At 42.3% G+C, this 15,587-nt stretch overlaps 1 protein-coding gene across 1 annotated transcript in view; it reads left to right on the top strand.

The window, feature by feature from the left end:
- The first annotated feature begins 446 nt into the window (after nt 1–446).
- LOC118225689 (protein kinase C iota type-like) overlaps nt 447–15,587 on the top strand; it is a 34,808-nt gene continuing 19,667 nt past the window's right edge. Inside the window, exons 1-5 of the mRNA XM_035414512.1 lie at nt 447–1,014; nt 1,348–1,406; nt 1,683–1,766; nt 2,567–2,640; nt 2,972–5,112. Of these exons, the coding sequence (XP_035270403.1) occupies nt 5,033–5,112 (80 nt within the window). The 5' untranslated portion in view covers nt 447–1,014; nt 1,348–1,406; nt 1,683–1,766; nt 2,567–2,640; nt 2,972–5,032. The remainder of the gene's footprint in view (nt 1,015–1,347; nt 1,407–1,682; nt 1,767–2,566; nt 2,641–2,971; nt 5,113–15,587) is intronic.

Here is a 15,587-nt window from a genome sequence, read left to right as displayed (position 1 = left end):
GGAGTTAGGCTATGCAATAGCCTCCTGGCTGTTTGTTCAATGAATAAAGTGTAAAATTACCAATATGTCTTGTTTCTTCCTTGTTACTGATAGAGAGTTCAATCATCCAATCCCCCAAACAACTCAAAACAATAGAGTCAATACCAACAGGAGAATACACTGTTTGGCATTGGCAGGGAAATTTGCCACATTTCACTTGGGACCCCACCCACATAATCAGCTGTGCTGCTCATCCCACAAATGCATGATCTTTACAAATGAGACATCATTGTAAATGGAAATGAACAGGCTTCCCAATGACATAAGATACAATGCTAATAATACAATAACAACAGAGATATGATCGACCAAACACAAATTTCCAAACTTTTTTTGAGGAGTTTAGAATAAACTTCAACGCCCAATATGCTTTGCGAAAGTAAACTTCACGTTAATCTGTTTAGCTACCGTCGTCAAGGTGTAATTTAACCCGATTAACCATGGCGTCCTAAACCCAGCAACTGGTATCACGGAATAAGAGCAAATGATCGGGAAATTCGTTTAATTCGGGATATGAAAAAAGCAGACGTAGGCTTAAAAATATATAGGTATAAGCGACAGTAAAAACTATAAACGCGTTAGACTAGACTAGATGGTAAACATTAGGCTACTATGTTAACCGTTGGTGCTCAAAGATTAATTAGAAACCAGCTGTGCGTATTCTACTATTGTTAGAATGTCAAACGCAAAAGTTAGTACATCTAAAAATGTCCGAATTAAAACAAGATCTACTGAAACAAAAGTGAGAACTTTAGAAACTAAACCAAAAGCGAAGACGGACCCCCGCGAAAAGAGGGCATCGAGTTGTCAAAGGTGTCACCATAGCAACGAATCCGAAGCCAAGAAGACACCTGATGACCATAGGATAAAAAATGTAAGGAAAACCGAACCTACGGTGGCTTCCCAAAAACATAAAAACACAGCATCTGATCATAAAGAGCATCAAGTGCACAAAACAGCGTATGCATTTCCAAGGTAAGAATACGTAGTCTATTCCGCTTTATTGCTGTAAAAAATTGACAACAACCTGTTACTAATTTTGAGTGAGTCTAATTCATAAATTAAATTGTCAAAGTTAATTTGTCACAGGCCATGTTTTTAAATGGTTCTGACTTTCGTCTGTAGTAGAGATTTATTTTTACGCATAGAACGCATTTAAATACACGTGAGACAATAACAAGTTTTGGGCTCATAACGAGACTTGTGAGTTGGGTTGAAAAGCCTTAATTAGCCTATATTACAGGGTAACTTACGTGTGTTGAGGATCCTTACGATATTTTAATTTTTTTAAACTTTTTTGTAACGCAGTCAGAAGGCCTATACGGTTATTGCTCCAAACCCAAAGAAAAGGAATGAGATACAGCGAAGTAAGTGGCATTGTGTTCTATTGTCATTTATTTCTTTGCCCAGGCTTTGTATGCAATGTGCCACCACTCGCCAGTCTGTGAAGTCCACGTTGTGTTCACGCGTTTGGACTTTGTAGTACACACACGATAAATACAGCTAGGGATGCTTATTTGGGTGTAATGTAGCGGAAGATTTATTATCATCATCATAGTAACAATATAGAGTACATAGCAGGTTAGCTATAGTGAAACGTTAGGCATAGGCTATTATTGTTCTCGTCACTTTTGCTTTTTCAGAGGCCGAGGCTGAGCTGACAGCTCTGGAGGATTTCAAACTGAGACGCGCGATGGGCTACGTGTCTATCGCCCCCAGAAGAGTAGGTAAGCTTAATTCCAGGCTAGAACACTTAGGCCTACATCGTTAGTAAAGTTGTTGCAGTGATTCGCAATTAATTCGAAATTAATTTATTATCTGATATGTATAATATATTTTACTTTATCGCAATATCACAAATTTTAAACTGCTACCTTCTGGATCTGCTCCAGTGTTATTTTCCTACTTAAAGCCACCGCAAAAAGTGATCGTGAAGCTGGAGTAACGTTAGCTTTCTAACATTTCTAATTTGTAACTTCCCAAAGAAGCTTGTGTGTATGGGCAGTTGGGCACAGGTGCATGTTCAATGAGGTATCTAAACTGACCAGTTAAGAATAAGCTGTCCAGTATGCATTATAGCATAGCAGATTTTAAGTTCACTGCCTTTGCAAAATCTTAATTAAAATGAATGCTTACAATCAGTGATTAAACACAAAAGCTTATGTGAAGAATTGTACATTACCTAAACCAGACAGATGTTTGTATCAGTCTTGATAAACAGGTGAAATCGAAATTCGAACGTGTAATACTGAAAATCCCCACAGCGTTGCGCAGTAATGCAACCTCCCAACCATTAACTTCGTTATTACATTACATTACATTGTTGTTATTAAAATGAAAGGCAAAGTGTTATATTTTACTTTGATTTAAATTAGCTGCAATATTCATGAAGTAAGCTGAATCTAAGTCAGCACCAAATTAAGTTTCAGCCTGTGGTTTCTATCCAAATAATGAGTGTGGTGCTACTGTGGGTCTTCTGAGTGACACTTGTCCAGTTTAATAGTTTTGGATTGTTTTGCTATTTCAGGAGGATGCTTAACTTTGGAAGAGGTTCGGAACAAACAACAGAAAGAAATGCAAATGAGCCAAAAGTGAAAACAGGTATCATTATGATAACACAATGATAAAAAATTCCCTAACACGTTTCTCACATTTAACTAATTTATTTACATGATTATTTATCAGAATACTCATAGTCTTTACACATTTTCGGCGCATTACAAATGCAGTGCAGCAACTGTTTAATTGCAATAGGCCCTACTATCTTCAGCACACAACTATCTTAACGAACCATTGTAAAGAGATTAATTAATGAAGCATAATATATATATATATATATATATATATTTTTTTATTTTTTATTTTTTTTTTACAGTAGTTTTTAACAATGTCATTAACATAATAAACTTTGATTTGTGTCTTTTTTTTTCAGGTGAAAGGATTTATGACTAAAGCTGTGCTACATAAATGATAAATGAGGTTTTAACAGCAAGTTTAACTCACTGTGGGAAAAGGAAAAGAGAGTGTGTACATCAGGGCTTATAATATTTCTCAAACTTGGTCCAACAAATCCCTGAATTACTGAATTACGATTTTTATTTTACATCTCCACAATTTAATCAGTATATAAATTCTTTAAAGAAATGCACTAAGGCTGTTTGTGCTAATATTTTTCCACATTTTTGTTAATATATGCACTTCCTGAAAATTTTGCTAAGTTTACTTTGTTGTCCAGTAATTTGGTTATTGTCGCACTGAAAAATGTTTTCTTTTAATTGATATCCTTACATCCTGATTGGGATTCCATTGCCAGATCAATCAAAACTGATAAATTGAGAGCTAAGCTGGACCAAAAACTAGGATATACTGTGGTCTTTGTACAAGAATGAGAAATGCAGATTTGTACATACATGTAACATTCTGTTTCAGTTGTTTCATCATAATGACCAGTTTGCTTACAAAAACGTACTATCCTACATACATGGTGAGATTATAATTAAGTAATGCAGCCTTGTATGACATACAATGCTGCATTACTTAATTATAATATCACCATAGGTATAAATTAATACAATGGCAAATATATATTAAAGAAGCACAGATTGTATTGTAATACTGAGGTTATCTTCTATTATTGTGCTAAATTGTTTTGCTATGAAGGCTTAAGTGTCCTTTTTAGTTGCACTTGTAATTTTGAGTAAATCCTGTAAATTATAACAGCTAACAAGGGATTCATATGGACTTAACTGAATCTTTTGTAATGTGTTAAACAGTGTTATATCTTGCGCTGTTATAATAATTTCATCTTTTTATTATTGTTATTTAATTATGAACATTTAATCCATTTAACATTTAATCCATGTACTGTACAAGGATAAATACCAATTAGCACTGCACAAGGATAAATATCAATTTGCTTGTGTCTGAGTGAGAATATTTGAAAGGTTGTAATTGCAACTGTAAAATAATATGGTTAACCAAATCGTTCCAACTTTTTCAATGGGACAAAAAAATAAAATTAATTTGGTTCTCCTGCAATTTCTCACCTTTTACATAGGAGCCTTATAGGAGTGCTGATAGACATCCTTGATTTCACATGAATTAACCCAACACTTACGTTAGTTAACCTCGAAAAAGTTTTGAACGGGAAAGTAACTGTGATATGAGGTATGATTTATAATTTGCACAACGGTCCTAAACGAGTTAGATATGAAATGTCAATTCAATGTATTGTTGTTTTACTAGTAAACTACAATACCCAGAAGTCAGGAAGGACACTGGACACTGCAGCGGAATGTTTTGCTTCCAGAATTTGTCATTGACTAAAGAACGCAATTCCCCAAATATTACATTAGCTAGATATAAATCACATTTGTATACTTAATATTTTTGTTTTCATATACATGTAACAAAATGTATTTCATTTGTTTGATCTACGATACTTTATATTCATAGTTTGATGTAGCTACCTAACGAACTGCTAGTTAGCTAGTTGAATAGCTACTATCCATATTGGCGCAGAGTGACACGACAGCCCACGTGTATTTGTTGTTGTGTTATTGTTTTTGTTGTTATCACTTATTAATTGTTTACGTTAATGAATAGTTAGGTAATTTAGTTGGGTAGCCATCCGTTATTAGTTTCAGGTACAGCCCTCCTCCCGTCGCATTCCAGTGTTCGATTGGGTAATGTTACTTGAGAGGCCTCTGCTCTTGAGTTGGGAGTGTCTTGCTAGCTGCCAACCCGAAACTTAAGAAACAACCTGGGCTTCCAAACGAATAGTTAATTAGACAGCATATTGAACGTCAGTTTTAGAGGGGCTTTGCTCACTTTCTGTCATTGTTTTTTTTAGCTAGCCTACGCTAAACTGCTATCACAGCTCTCTGAAGACTCACGTCAGAACGGCGTGCGTTGTAAGGTGCTGTCTGAAGTAAGAACTTACTCAATTCCGTTAACGTTGGCTAGCTATTGTTAGCTACTAGCGGATTTAAAGATGCCAACGTTGCGGGATAGCACTATGTCCCACCCCGGCGACAATCCTCATCAGGTCCGAGTGAAAGCTTACTATAAGGGGTAAGTGGAAACCGCGCTTGACGGTGGCTGCGTCTGTGTGTGGGACACTAGTTGACTTGGCTGCTAGCTACCTGCTATGTGAAACGACCACTGCTGCTTAGCTACCTTGCTGGCGACCTAGCCAGGAGTATCTAACGAGAAAGTTGGCCAGTAATTAACGAGGTAACTAGTCAGACGAAATTGAACTTGACTAACGCAACTGATTTCTTAATTTACCTCGTTAGCCATGTAACGTTAATGTTGCTAAGCCTCACGTAATCACCACAGTACTGTAACGTTAACCCCTAGCACCAGGCTAGCTAATGTTTGTTGAACTGTTAGTACAAAGCCTTTTATTTACTTACCTGGCACTGATTGCAAGTGGGTAGGCTACTTCATATGAAAGGGAAGTCCCATAAGAATTTATGCGTAACTAACTATGGATTGGCTGCTATCTGTTCAAATAATATGTTAGTTAATAGCTAACGTTATTTCTATGTAGCATAGTAACAAGTCATATTTTGTTATGCTTGTAACGTTGACAAAGGGTAACCCTTGGTAGTCTATTAGCTAACTAGTCTTAACGTTTGAGGTAATTATGTTAAGCTAGCACCACCGAGGTATTGATATGAAACCAATGACTAGTTGGCTCGTTATGCTACTATGCTGGCTTTGGTTCTCCTGTCTTTCTCCTTTCATTATTGGAAAAGTCGCTGCTGGTCACAATGATACCACATTCCACTCTTTCACTTCTTAAAGCTACGTGTGAAAAGTCCCATATGCAGCCTGAAATGGCTTGCATTTATTTAGACATCACAGGTCGCCCACGTACGCGACTCCATGCTACCGTTACTAGTAGTAATCGTCTTTCCCTTCCTTGGCGTCATGCTGTCAATGACAGTGATGGCTGTGGTCTGTGGGCTAACTAGTCCGGGATACACCACTGCAAGGCGTCACTACATAGTTAGTGTTATGGTCTTCGGCGACTTGTTAATATCCTTAAGAGCAGGGAAGAATATTCCATAAGGGAAGTACTATTCAATAAAATCCAATGAGGTCTTCTATTCTGAACTGACAGATACAATCAGGGAGTGTTCGGTTTGACAAACGAACTAATTTAACTAACTAACACGTTGTCTCACAAGGACTGCCAGCTTAATGATTACTGTTATTGACCTAGGTTAACCGTGAACTGGGCTGCAGTCTTTCTTAATTATCTAATTATCAGAACAGCATCATATTAGTAGAGTAGCTAAGAGAGTTGGAAACCATCTCACCGCTAACTTGCTAGGGTGTGACCTCATGACATTGTGTGGGGTTATGCGTAAAGAAGGATTAGAATTCTTTGTAGAATAATTATATTCTGAAATGGAAGTCATCTGTATATGACGTCTGGCTATTGACTGTCATCTGTGTGTAAAGATTGCGTTCATGTTTTGCCGGAACTGGACAAACCAGTAATGCCAGAGGGTGTGTTCTCCAATGGTCCTGACACACACACACCCACGCTCACTCTCTCACTCACTTGCATGTGATTTTCTGAACGGAATCATCTAGCTATCGCTGGTACACTGGCTGAAAGAAATTTCAGCTATGCCTGCAATGCGCTGTTAATCACTGACTTCCATTTGTGCAAGGGTTCATTCGTTTGTTGTCCCTGTCTTTTTTTTCTGCTGTGAATCGTGAAGTTGTGTATGTTTGAATCATTTTTCAATTGGGCACTTTTGGATTGGAGGCCCATTTGTTGTAATAAAAGTGCAATGACATGTTGGCTGTAAATTTAATAGGAAGGTGAATAAATTTGTCTCCACATTTCTTGAACTTCTGGCTTCAGTTAATGGGATTCATTTGAATAACCTTTTACCTAGGTTTGTGGGCTACTCATGGAGTGAGCGTGAATATTAAAGCTATTAATACTCTTGTTTCTGTGTGTGAGTGTGTGTGTGTGTGTGTGTTTCATGTTAGACTTAGTCAGTTGTGCAGACTGCAGAGGGCAAAATAGTTAATTACCTTCCCAAATTATTTATAATTACTCAGTTTATTTTTCCTCAGAAAACATTATTTGCCTTCAGTGTTTGAGATGTCAGGCCTGTTATAACGGTTGCTTTTCTTTTCCCATTTGTTACGTAAGCTACTGTTGGCCGTTATCCATTAAGTGACATAATTGTTTGTTGCGTACAGTTTTAAAATACAAGTTTGTGAAAAAACATTTTTCAGAATCATGAAATCTTTCAGGGCGGCACAGTGGTGCAGTGGGTGACACTGTCGCCTCACAGCAAGAAGATCGTTGGTTTCAAATCTCGGCTTGGGGCCTTTCTGTGTGGAGTTTGCCTGTTCTCCCCGTGTCCGCGTGGGTTTCCTCCGCGTAATCGTGTTTCCTCCCACAGTCCAAAGACACGCAGGTAGGCTGATTGGAGACTCTAAATTGCCCATAGGTATAAGTGTGTGAGTGAATGGTGTGTGTGCCCTGCGATAGATTGGCGGCCTGTCCAGGGTGTATTCCTGCCTCTCGCCAAATGTACACTGGGATAGGCTCCAGCACCCCCCCGTGATCCTGCTCAGGATGAGCAGGTATAGATAATGGATGGATGGATGAAATCTTCCACTTTCTGAATGGTTAGAAGAAAGAAGTTAAAATCTTTGACCTGGTCTTATCGCTTTCCACACAGGGTATGAATTAGTGAGGAGTCCTTATCAGCATTTACTTGTAGTTTACTTCCCCTCCATCTCTCTGTTTTCCCCACAGAGATTTGGCGCATTTTCCAGGAACATTTCGAGTGTGTATTTGAGACACTTGTGAGAATGTGGATGCACCTCATACCCTCTCAAACCCTTACATTCTCATGGTTACGCTCTTTATTCGCGTGGCAGATGCTCTTGTATCGAGCGAGCCTTTAGCCTACTGTTCGTCTGTGGATACGGCGAGATCGAGGCGTCCGGTGGAGACCTTGTGGGAGGCCGGCGGCCCAGCTGAGCGCTGGCAGACGTCGGAGAGCAGGGAGCAGCCCAAAAACCAGCGGAGTACCTGCCGGTGGCGGTGATGGGGTCGCCAGGTTTCTCAGAAGAGGCAGCTGCTGCTCTCACAGAAACCCTCTCTCATTGGAGAGGTGCTAGAGCCTGCCCTGTGCGTGGCTCAAGTGGCTTCTGTGAAGCACAAAGGCCCCCTCTCATGGCCCTTACCCACCAGCTTGTAGGAACTGAAAGAAGGCAGGAAATATCCACAACGGAGACCAGTCACTACACGATTTCTGGAGCATGTTCATGTTTGCTGCCCCACCGCACCTCGAATACCGTGAAGATTAGGCCAGGAGGAAGTGGCAGTAAATGTAACTTGTTACAGTTACATTTACAGTTAAGACGTCTATTTTTTTGTAATCCTGCTTCAGTTTTTAAAATATTTTTCGGGGGCGCTATTTAACTGAATGGTTCATGCCCAGTTCAGCTGAACACAGAAATCTTTTGGCAGACCTTTTCGTTACAGGGTCTGACTCAAACTTTCTCTGAATGTCGTCCTATGACCAGATACTGATTTAAGCTGGCACCTCGTTGTTGTTGTTGGCACCTCGTTTCTCTGTTTTACTTTTCCATTTAAACTTTTTATGAAGACTCGCTTACTCTCTACCTGCTGCTCTCTAAATGTTGCTGGTACTTAAAAATAGTGCTTGGTCTGCTTGGCGATTCTCTCAAATATTGTTTTCCACTGATGCAAATCGGTGGTGTTCAGTTCTTGGGTTCTGGAAAAGGTTCCCCCATTGGAAAAGGGCCATTGTACTTTCTATCCACAGAAGGCGTGGTCTCACTGTGTTCAAGGGCACTTCATTGTACTTCCCCCTCCCCCCCCACTGCATGGGTTTTTGAAGGTCTGTTTTTTGCATTTACAAGGGTATATTCACCATACCCCCCACCCCTCCCCCCACCTATGAGTGTGAGCAGCTGGGTGCTGTGAATTTGAGCGCACGCACGCTTTCGCCCGCACACCCCCTTCCTCAGCGTGGCCCGCCAGGCCTGATGCGTTGTGTTTCCTGCGTGCTGATTGGCTGTCGATGGAGAGGCTTCTCTCCACCCAGCACTGTCTCCTTAATGACAGCTCTTTGCAGGAGTGGACACAAAAGATAGTGTTTTAGCCGTGGTGAATGTGCAGGGTGGCTGCCTCCTGTCCTCATCCATGGCTTTATCTGGGAGTCAGAGCCCGGAGCTCTAAAGGGAGGAGAACAGAGGCAATGTGCTGCTGTGTGACGCTGCATTGTCGTTGCTCTGTCAGCGTGAGAGCGTGCGTATGCATCAGTTTGTGTGTGTGTGTGTACGCGTGTGTGTGCGCGTGCGTGTGTGTACGCGTGTGTGTGCGCGTGCAAGAGCGAGCGTATGTGAATATGCGCTTATGCAAAATGGATGTGTACTTATGCCAGCAGTAGCACTGTGTGTGTGGGCGCTTGTTTGTGTTGGTTGTGTCTTTGCCTTTGTTTGCATGTGTGTTTGAGAATGTGTGTGTGTGTGTGTGTGTGTGTGTGTGAGACTGTCTGAATCTGAGTTTCCATATTGGGTGTATACTTACATCAGCGGTAGGTGTGTGTGTGTCGCTGCCTCTACTTGTCACTTAAAGCACAGCACAGTAGATGTCCAAACTTTACACGCAGTGCAGTGGTGCCCCCGGTGGCTGTTGTGGACCACTGCAGCTTTAATCTCCGGAAGCTGGCTGCGTTGTCGTAGCGACTTCCCCGGCTTTGCAGCCCAATGCTCGGCAGATGAGGTGACAGAGCTCCAGAGGCTGAATTAGGCACTGTGGGCCTCATGCCTCCCTGGCTTTTACGAGCTTATCAAACACCACACCCAGCCACGCCCCCTCTACTACTGGCCGTCCAGGCCAGTAGTGCTGCTGGTATTCATTCTTTCCCTCTAATCAGGACTGGTTTAAACCTGATGCACCAGGTGAGTTCAATCTCTGGCCCAGTCAGTGGCATTAATCGATCAATTAACTATCCGGTAGAAGAAAAAACCAGCAATTTTACTCGCCGCAAGGGCCAAAGTCCCACACTCTGTCACCCTGCCTGTGTGCTGCCTCGGCACCGAGCCCAGGAGGTGTTCAGCTCTGAGGGCTGGGGCATCACACACAGTGTGTGAAACAGCTGGAGGAGGCGGCGGGGGGGGGGGGGGGTTCTGCTTGATGCCTTATGCGGAGGAGGGAAGGGAGGAGGAAGAGGAAATGGTGGAGGTGCGGGCAGATGGAAACGTGCAGTGCATTGTGATGCGCTTTAATGCCGTCATGGAGCTGCTGCTCCTCGCCAGCGGTCACGGTCTCGGTCCCGGTCCCGGTTTCCCTGGTTGGCCAGTTGGTCTCGTTCACTTGCCAAAGACTGTAATGAATAAGATTAAATGCACCCCCCACCCCACTTTGAACGGCTAGTACGCTGCCTGGGAAACTTGTGACGTTGGCAGTCACTGCCATGACATTACAGGGTGTTATTTTTCCAAGCAATGCGCCAGATAAAACTGAAAAACAGCTATACCCCCCCCCCCCTTCCTTTCTAATCAGACCTGAGTCTGATGTCACCTGCCCAGTCAGCGACATTACTCAGTCAATGAACTGTCAGGTACAATAGAAAGAGCGGCAGTGCTACTGGCCTTAAGGGCTAGATTAGCCTATCTCTGCTGGTGTACTGTGGTGTTTTATTAAGCACTGCTGCTTGTGATGAAGGCTGTTCTGAAATTCCACTCCTCTCAATCAAAACCATAGATTCCACTGGAACTGTGCGTGTATTGAAGCCAGTGTTCCCACAGGTCCCTGAAAACCTTGAAAATGCTCTATTTTGTATTCAAGGTTGTGTTTAAAGGCGCTTGACATTCTGTTGGTCTATGCATTTTGCATTTTTTTTCATTTTTCCCCCTTCTTTGTCCCCAGCTGTACATATCCTGCGTGATGAAAATCCAATCTTGCAAATAAGGTGACAGTAATATTCAGTTTTTTCTTGAATGGTTAGCCTACATTGTGAGGGTGGGGATTTTGTCAATTTGACAAATTCTTGTTTGATTTTTACTAATATGATCAGTTATTTACAAATGACTGTGAAAACTCACAAAACATCCTTGAATAATAATAATAACTTTATATATCAGTTCTCATACAATAGTCTGCAGCCCAAAGTGCTTCACAGAAGAACATTTGAATGAAAAAAATGGGGGGGGGGGGGGGGGGGGGCAAAAATAAAGAAATGGAAAAAATAATAACAGAAACAACACAATGATGAGAGGCAATGTGCATAAAATAGGAGAATGGTAAGATAATAAATAAATCATTATAAATAAATAATAAATAATCCAACATAAAATCCATAATAAAAACAAATGTACTAATTAAAAGCCAACGTAAATAAGTGTGTTTTCAGCAGAAGACTCTCAAACTTGAAGGTCCAGACCCGGTCCAGACCCGGTCCAGGCCTGGTCCAGGCCCGGTTCAGGCCCGGTTAAAGCCCGGTTCAGGTCCGGTTCAGGCCTGGTTCAGGCTCGGTTCAGGCCCGGTTCAAGCCTGGTTCAGGCCCGATTCCGGACAGAGCGTCTGGTCAGAGCCGCAAGGCCGGGAGACCCAGGGCTCAGCCGCCTGCTCGTATTCAGTGATTTCATCACTAAGGCAACGTTCATTACTTCAGCTTTACACAAGATGGAGGAGGATTTGTCCATTTCTTTTTCCCTACTACTCAAAATTGCAGTTTGCAGTTTTTTTTGTTGCTGTGGGCAAAAGAGAAGGAAATGCATTTTGGTAGATCACTGGCTAAATAATAATATATATAAAAGAATTATTTAGAAAATATATAAAATATCTATTCATACTGTGAATCTTCAAAGGAAATTTTACCCCTGTTCCATTTCCTATGTTTACCATATGTTCATGTTGTTTCAGTCACTCCAGTAAGGGCAAAGGGAAGCATAGGAAATGGAATATGGGTAGAATTTCCTTTTAAGGTCCACAGTATAGGCTACATCCTTTCAGAGGAGATGCCTTATGTGTGGAAATGCGCATGAAGGCAGCAGAAGACCCCTCTCTGCATCCCCTCAGTGTTTCCTGCAGCACGCCCTCCTGTCAGGGTCACTGGGCAGACTAACGCTTTTACCCCTCTGCTTATTTCACTGCTCTTTTCCCCCCTCTCCGTTTTACAGCCATTCTTTAATGAAGTCCGGTGTGTGGAAGTGCAGGTTCCCTTAATGAAGGGGACATAAAGAGTTTGTGGGGCTCTGCCCAGGGATATGGCTCCTTTTTATGAGCTCCTGCGTCCCTCGCCAAGCCCCCTCCCTCCTCTGCAGTGCAGCTGCTGTTTGTTTTGCTTTTCATCAACCGTCAAGCGAAAGACATGCTAATTCACAAGCGTTTTCCTGGCGTCCGGGCCCAGTGCTCCAGTTTTCCCGGAACGTCTTTCAGCCGAATATTCCCAGGGAATAGTTTGTCGTTTTTAGTCTCTCCCCCCCCCATCCCATTGGCTCCCTGGTTTTCCCGGGTTTTTTTAATCCCCTCTGGAAAAGGTACGCTGTCAGCTGCTTCGCGTTGGCGCAGTTGTTAAAATGCACTATAGCAAATAAACGCTGATTGATAGATGGAAGGATTTATTGGTACGCGCTGGCCCCTTGTAAATGCGGGGCCTCGTAAAAGGCGAGCAGGGGGGCAGGAGCCTCGTTCCCCGTCCTGGCCCACGCGTGGCCTCCGTGCACCCCCATCGCCGCGGTTACGGCAGCGCTTTCTGAACCCGGGCTATCCCAGCACCCCCGCGCGTCTGTAGCCGTGGCTTCAGAAAACAGTCTCCTCAGATTCAGTGTGGAATTCTTTGCTCACACCTTTCGTTTGGTGAACACCGCTGCGTTAGCCTTGTGAATCCCTGTGCCGCTGTGCAGCCTTGCTAACCTACCCGCTGAAAGGGCGTAGTGCGATAAAACGGGTTTACGGTCTGCTTTTCGTCGAGCGCATTGGCCCCCCTCCCAGCTGTAAGTCCCGCTACAGCAATGACCCCAGATGGCGAGTGAGGCAGGGTGGTTGTGTGGGGGGGGAGCGATTTAAGGGAGGAACTGGGTGTCTATGGCTGCGGCTTCATGTTTCCAATGCAATCCTGCCATTTTGTCCTTGAGCAAGAAACATCTGACTAGCCTATAGACGGGCATGGCGTACACCAAGTTCCTAATTGACTCCTAAACCTTCCTGCTAGACCAGGTATACTCAAATCTGGCCGTCCAGGCCAGTAGTGCTGCTGGTATTCATTCTTTCCCTCTAATCAGGACTGATTTATACCTGATGCACCAGGTGAGTTAAATCTCTTGCCCAGTCAGTGGCATTAATCGATCAATTAACTATCCGGTAGAAGAAAAAACCAGCAGTTTTACTCGCCGCAAGGGGCAAATTTGAGTGTCCCTCCCTCAAGACGGTACCATTTAGATTTGTGTGTTTACTTGTCCCTGTATAAGGATATCCTGAAACTAAGTTTAGAGAATACAAGCCTAAGATTAGAGGCTGGTTAGGCCCTTGAATACTCACTGCAGAGGTCCTACAGAATACTCGCCCAGGATCCATTTATCTGAGCATGGCGCCTGCGCGTTGGGTGCAGAGGGCAGAGGAGAGAGGGCACCAGGTAAAGGATGATGGGATAGCAGCGGTGTTCCTGTCCACCTTCCCGTGAGGCAACAGAGGAATGTGCTGAACTGAAATGAAAGCATGTACAGACTTTTCATTTGGGCTTTCCTGGCTGTCACGATGGCGATAAGATGGGAGGTGGCAGAAAAGTGGCTTGATACTAAGAACATGCTTTATATTTTACCAACGGAAAGTGTGTTCCATATACTTTTATAACCTCTTTAGCCGTTTTACTTTGTGAGGGGCCTGTGTTTGATGCCAGTAAAGTAGGCTATCACAACGACCGGCGCTCCTTTGAGCAACTAGGCCCTAGGAGATGGTTTAAGGTACCAGTTCGGAACACAGAGTTAACCACCTGAGTAACATGGGGAATGCCGTTCTTCTGCCTCCATGAATAAACTGCTTCATCGCCCCCTGGTGGTTGGCCTGCTTTTCTTTTGTTTTTGTTAGGGTGGTTTGTGTTTGGTTTATCCATTTCGAACTTGCTATTAGCCTGGGCTAGCACAACTGATTCCCCTGTCTCTGTACATTCTCATCACTGCTGCCTGTTAGATATATGGTCTGCTGATTTGGTGCACATTAATTCTACCCCTGGTACTGGTTAGAGCTCTGCGCCTGTTTTATTTAGATTGTTACAGCTTGGTTTGGGTTTGCTAACCAGGATTTCCTGGCTCAAAATCTCTGAAAGTCACAACATGTTCTGTGCCTTCTTCTGGCCCATGCACCATATCTGTGTAGCTAGAAAATCAATCACTGAACATGTATCACAACTTTCTCTATTTGAACATAACAAAAAGGCGCAACAGTTTGGCAGAGAGATGACCTAAATATGGTTTATGCAAATCAATAGTTTAATACATTTAGGGGTAAAAATGTATTGTGAAGTGGGTTATCAATTTAGGGTTTTTTTTTTTTTTTTTCTCTCCCCAAGTAGTCCCAATACAATGTACTGTGATGTAACAGGAATTTACTAAGGAAAGCCTGTCATTTTCTAAAGATGGGGCTGCAGTGTACAATCATTTTGTCGCATTTTGCGACCGTTTGACTTTGCCGTGCCAGTAAACTTTTTATTTTATCACACAGAAGTGAGTTGCAGACTCCAGCTGGTCAGTTGCACTTTTTTTCTGTCTGCACTAAAGCCTTTGAGTTTAATTCCAATACAGATTCTCATTTCAAGTCAGTGACACAGAACAGTGACACGTGGGTAAGATAATGATACTGCATCAACCCATGTTGCTTATATACAGATATTGTGTAGTGCATTCTGAATCCTTGCTGCCAAGAAGTCATTGTAAGGTGTAACAGTTTCTTTATTTTGATAGGAGCTGTTAGAAATAGCTGCCATTGGTGGATGGCTGGCTGTTCGCTCACTCCTGCTTGTCCAGATCAGGTCTATAAAACCGGTTGTTACCCTGCTAAATAAAATGATGCTGATGTGGCTGTGATTAGCTTTTTTTGCCTGGAAAACGTTATAGTAAAATGAAAATTGTTCAGGAGTTGCGGCAATAAAACATTTAGCCTATTATTTAAGCTACATCAAAGGATATCCCTTTTGTGTTATGTGCTGGGTTATGGATGAAGTCAACACCGTTAGGATCATAAAAACCCTATCTAAATGCCAATTTAGTATTGGTCTGCTGAAAACCAAGATTCTCCCTGGAAGATCACCTGATTGGCATTACTGATTGGCATTCATGTCTGACAGTATTAACAAACACACAAATAATCTAAAAACTGTTTTTTTTTCTACTGATAGTCTGATTGAATCCTCTTTTTGCAATCTCTTTTGATCTTTTTTCCACTACTAAGTGTAATGCATTTGCTGCTGCCTTTAATGATAAGACTATATAGACATCACAGTCAACATCTGCAAAACATGACTATACACAAA

This window comes from Anguilla anguilla, chromosome 4 (assembly GCF_013347855.1).
Source record: "Anguilla anguilla isolate fAngAng1 chromosome 4, fAngAng1.pri, whole genome shotgun sequence".
Classification (NCBI taxonomy): domain Eukaryota; kingdom Metazoa; phylum Chordata; class Actinopteri; order Anguilliformes; family Anguillidae; genus Anguilla; species Anguilla anguilla.
The sequence above is the reverse complement of the archived record's forward strand: the minus strand, read 5'-3'. Positions and strand labels throughout refer to the sequence as shown.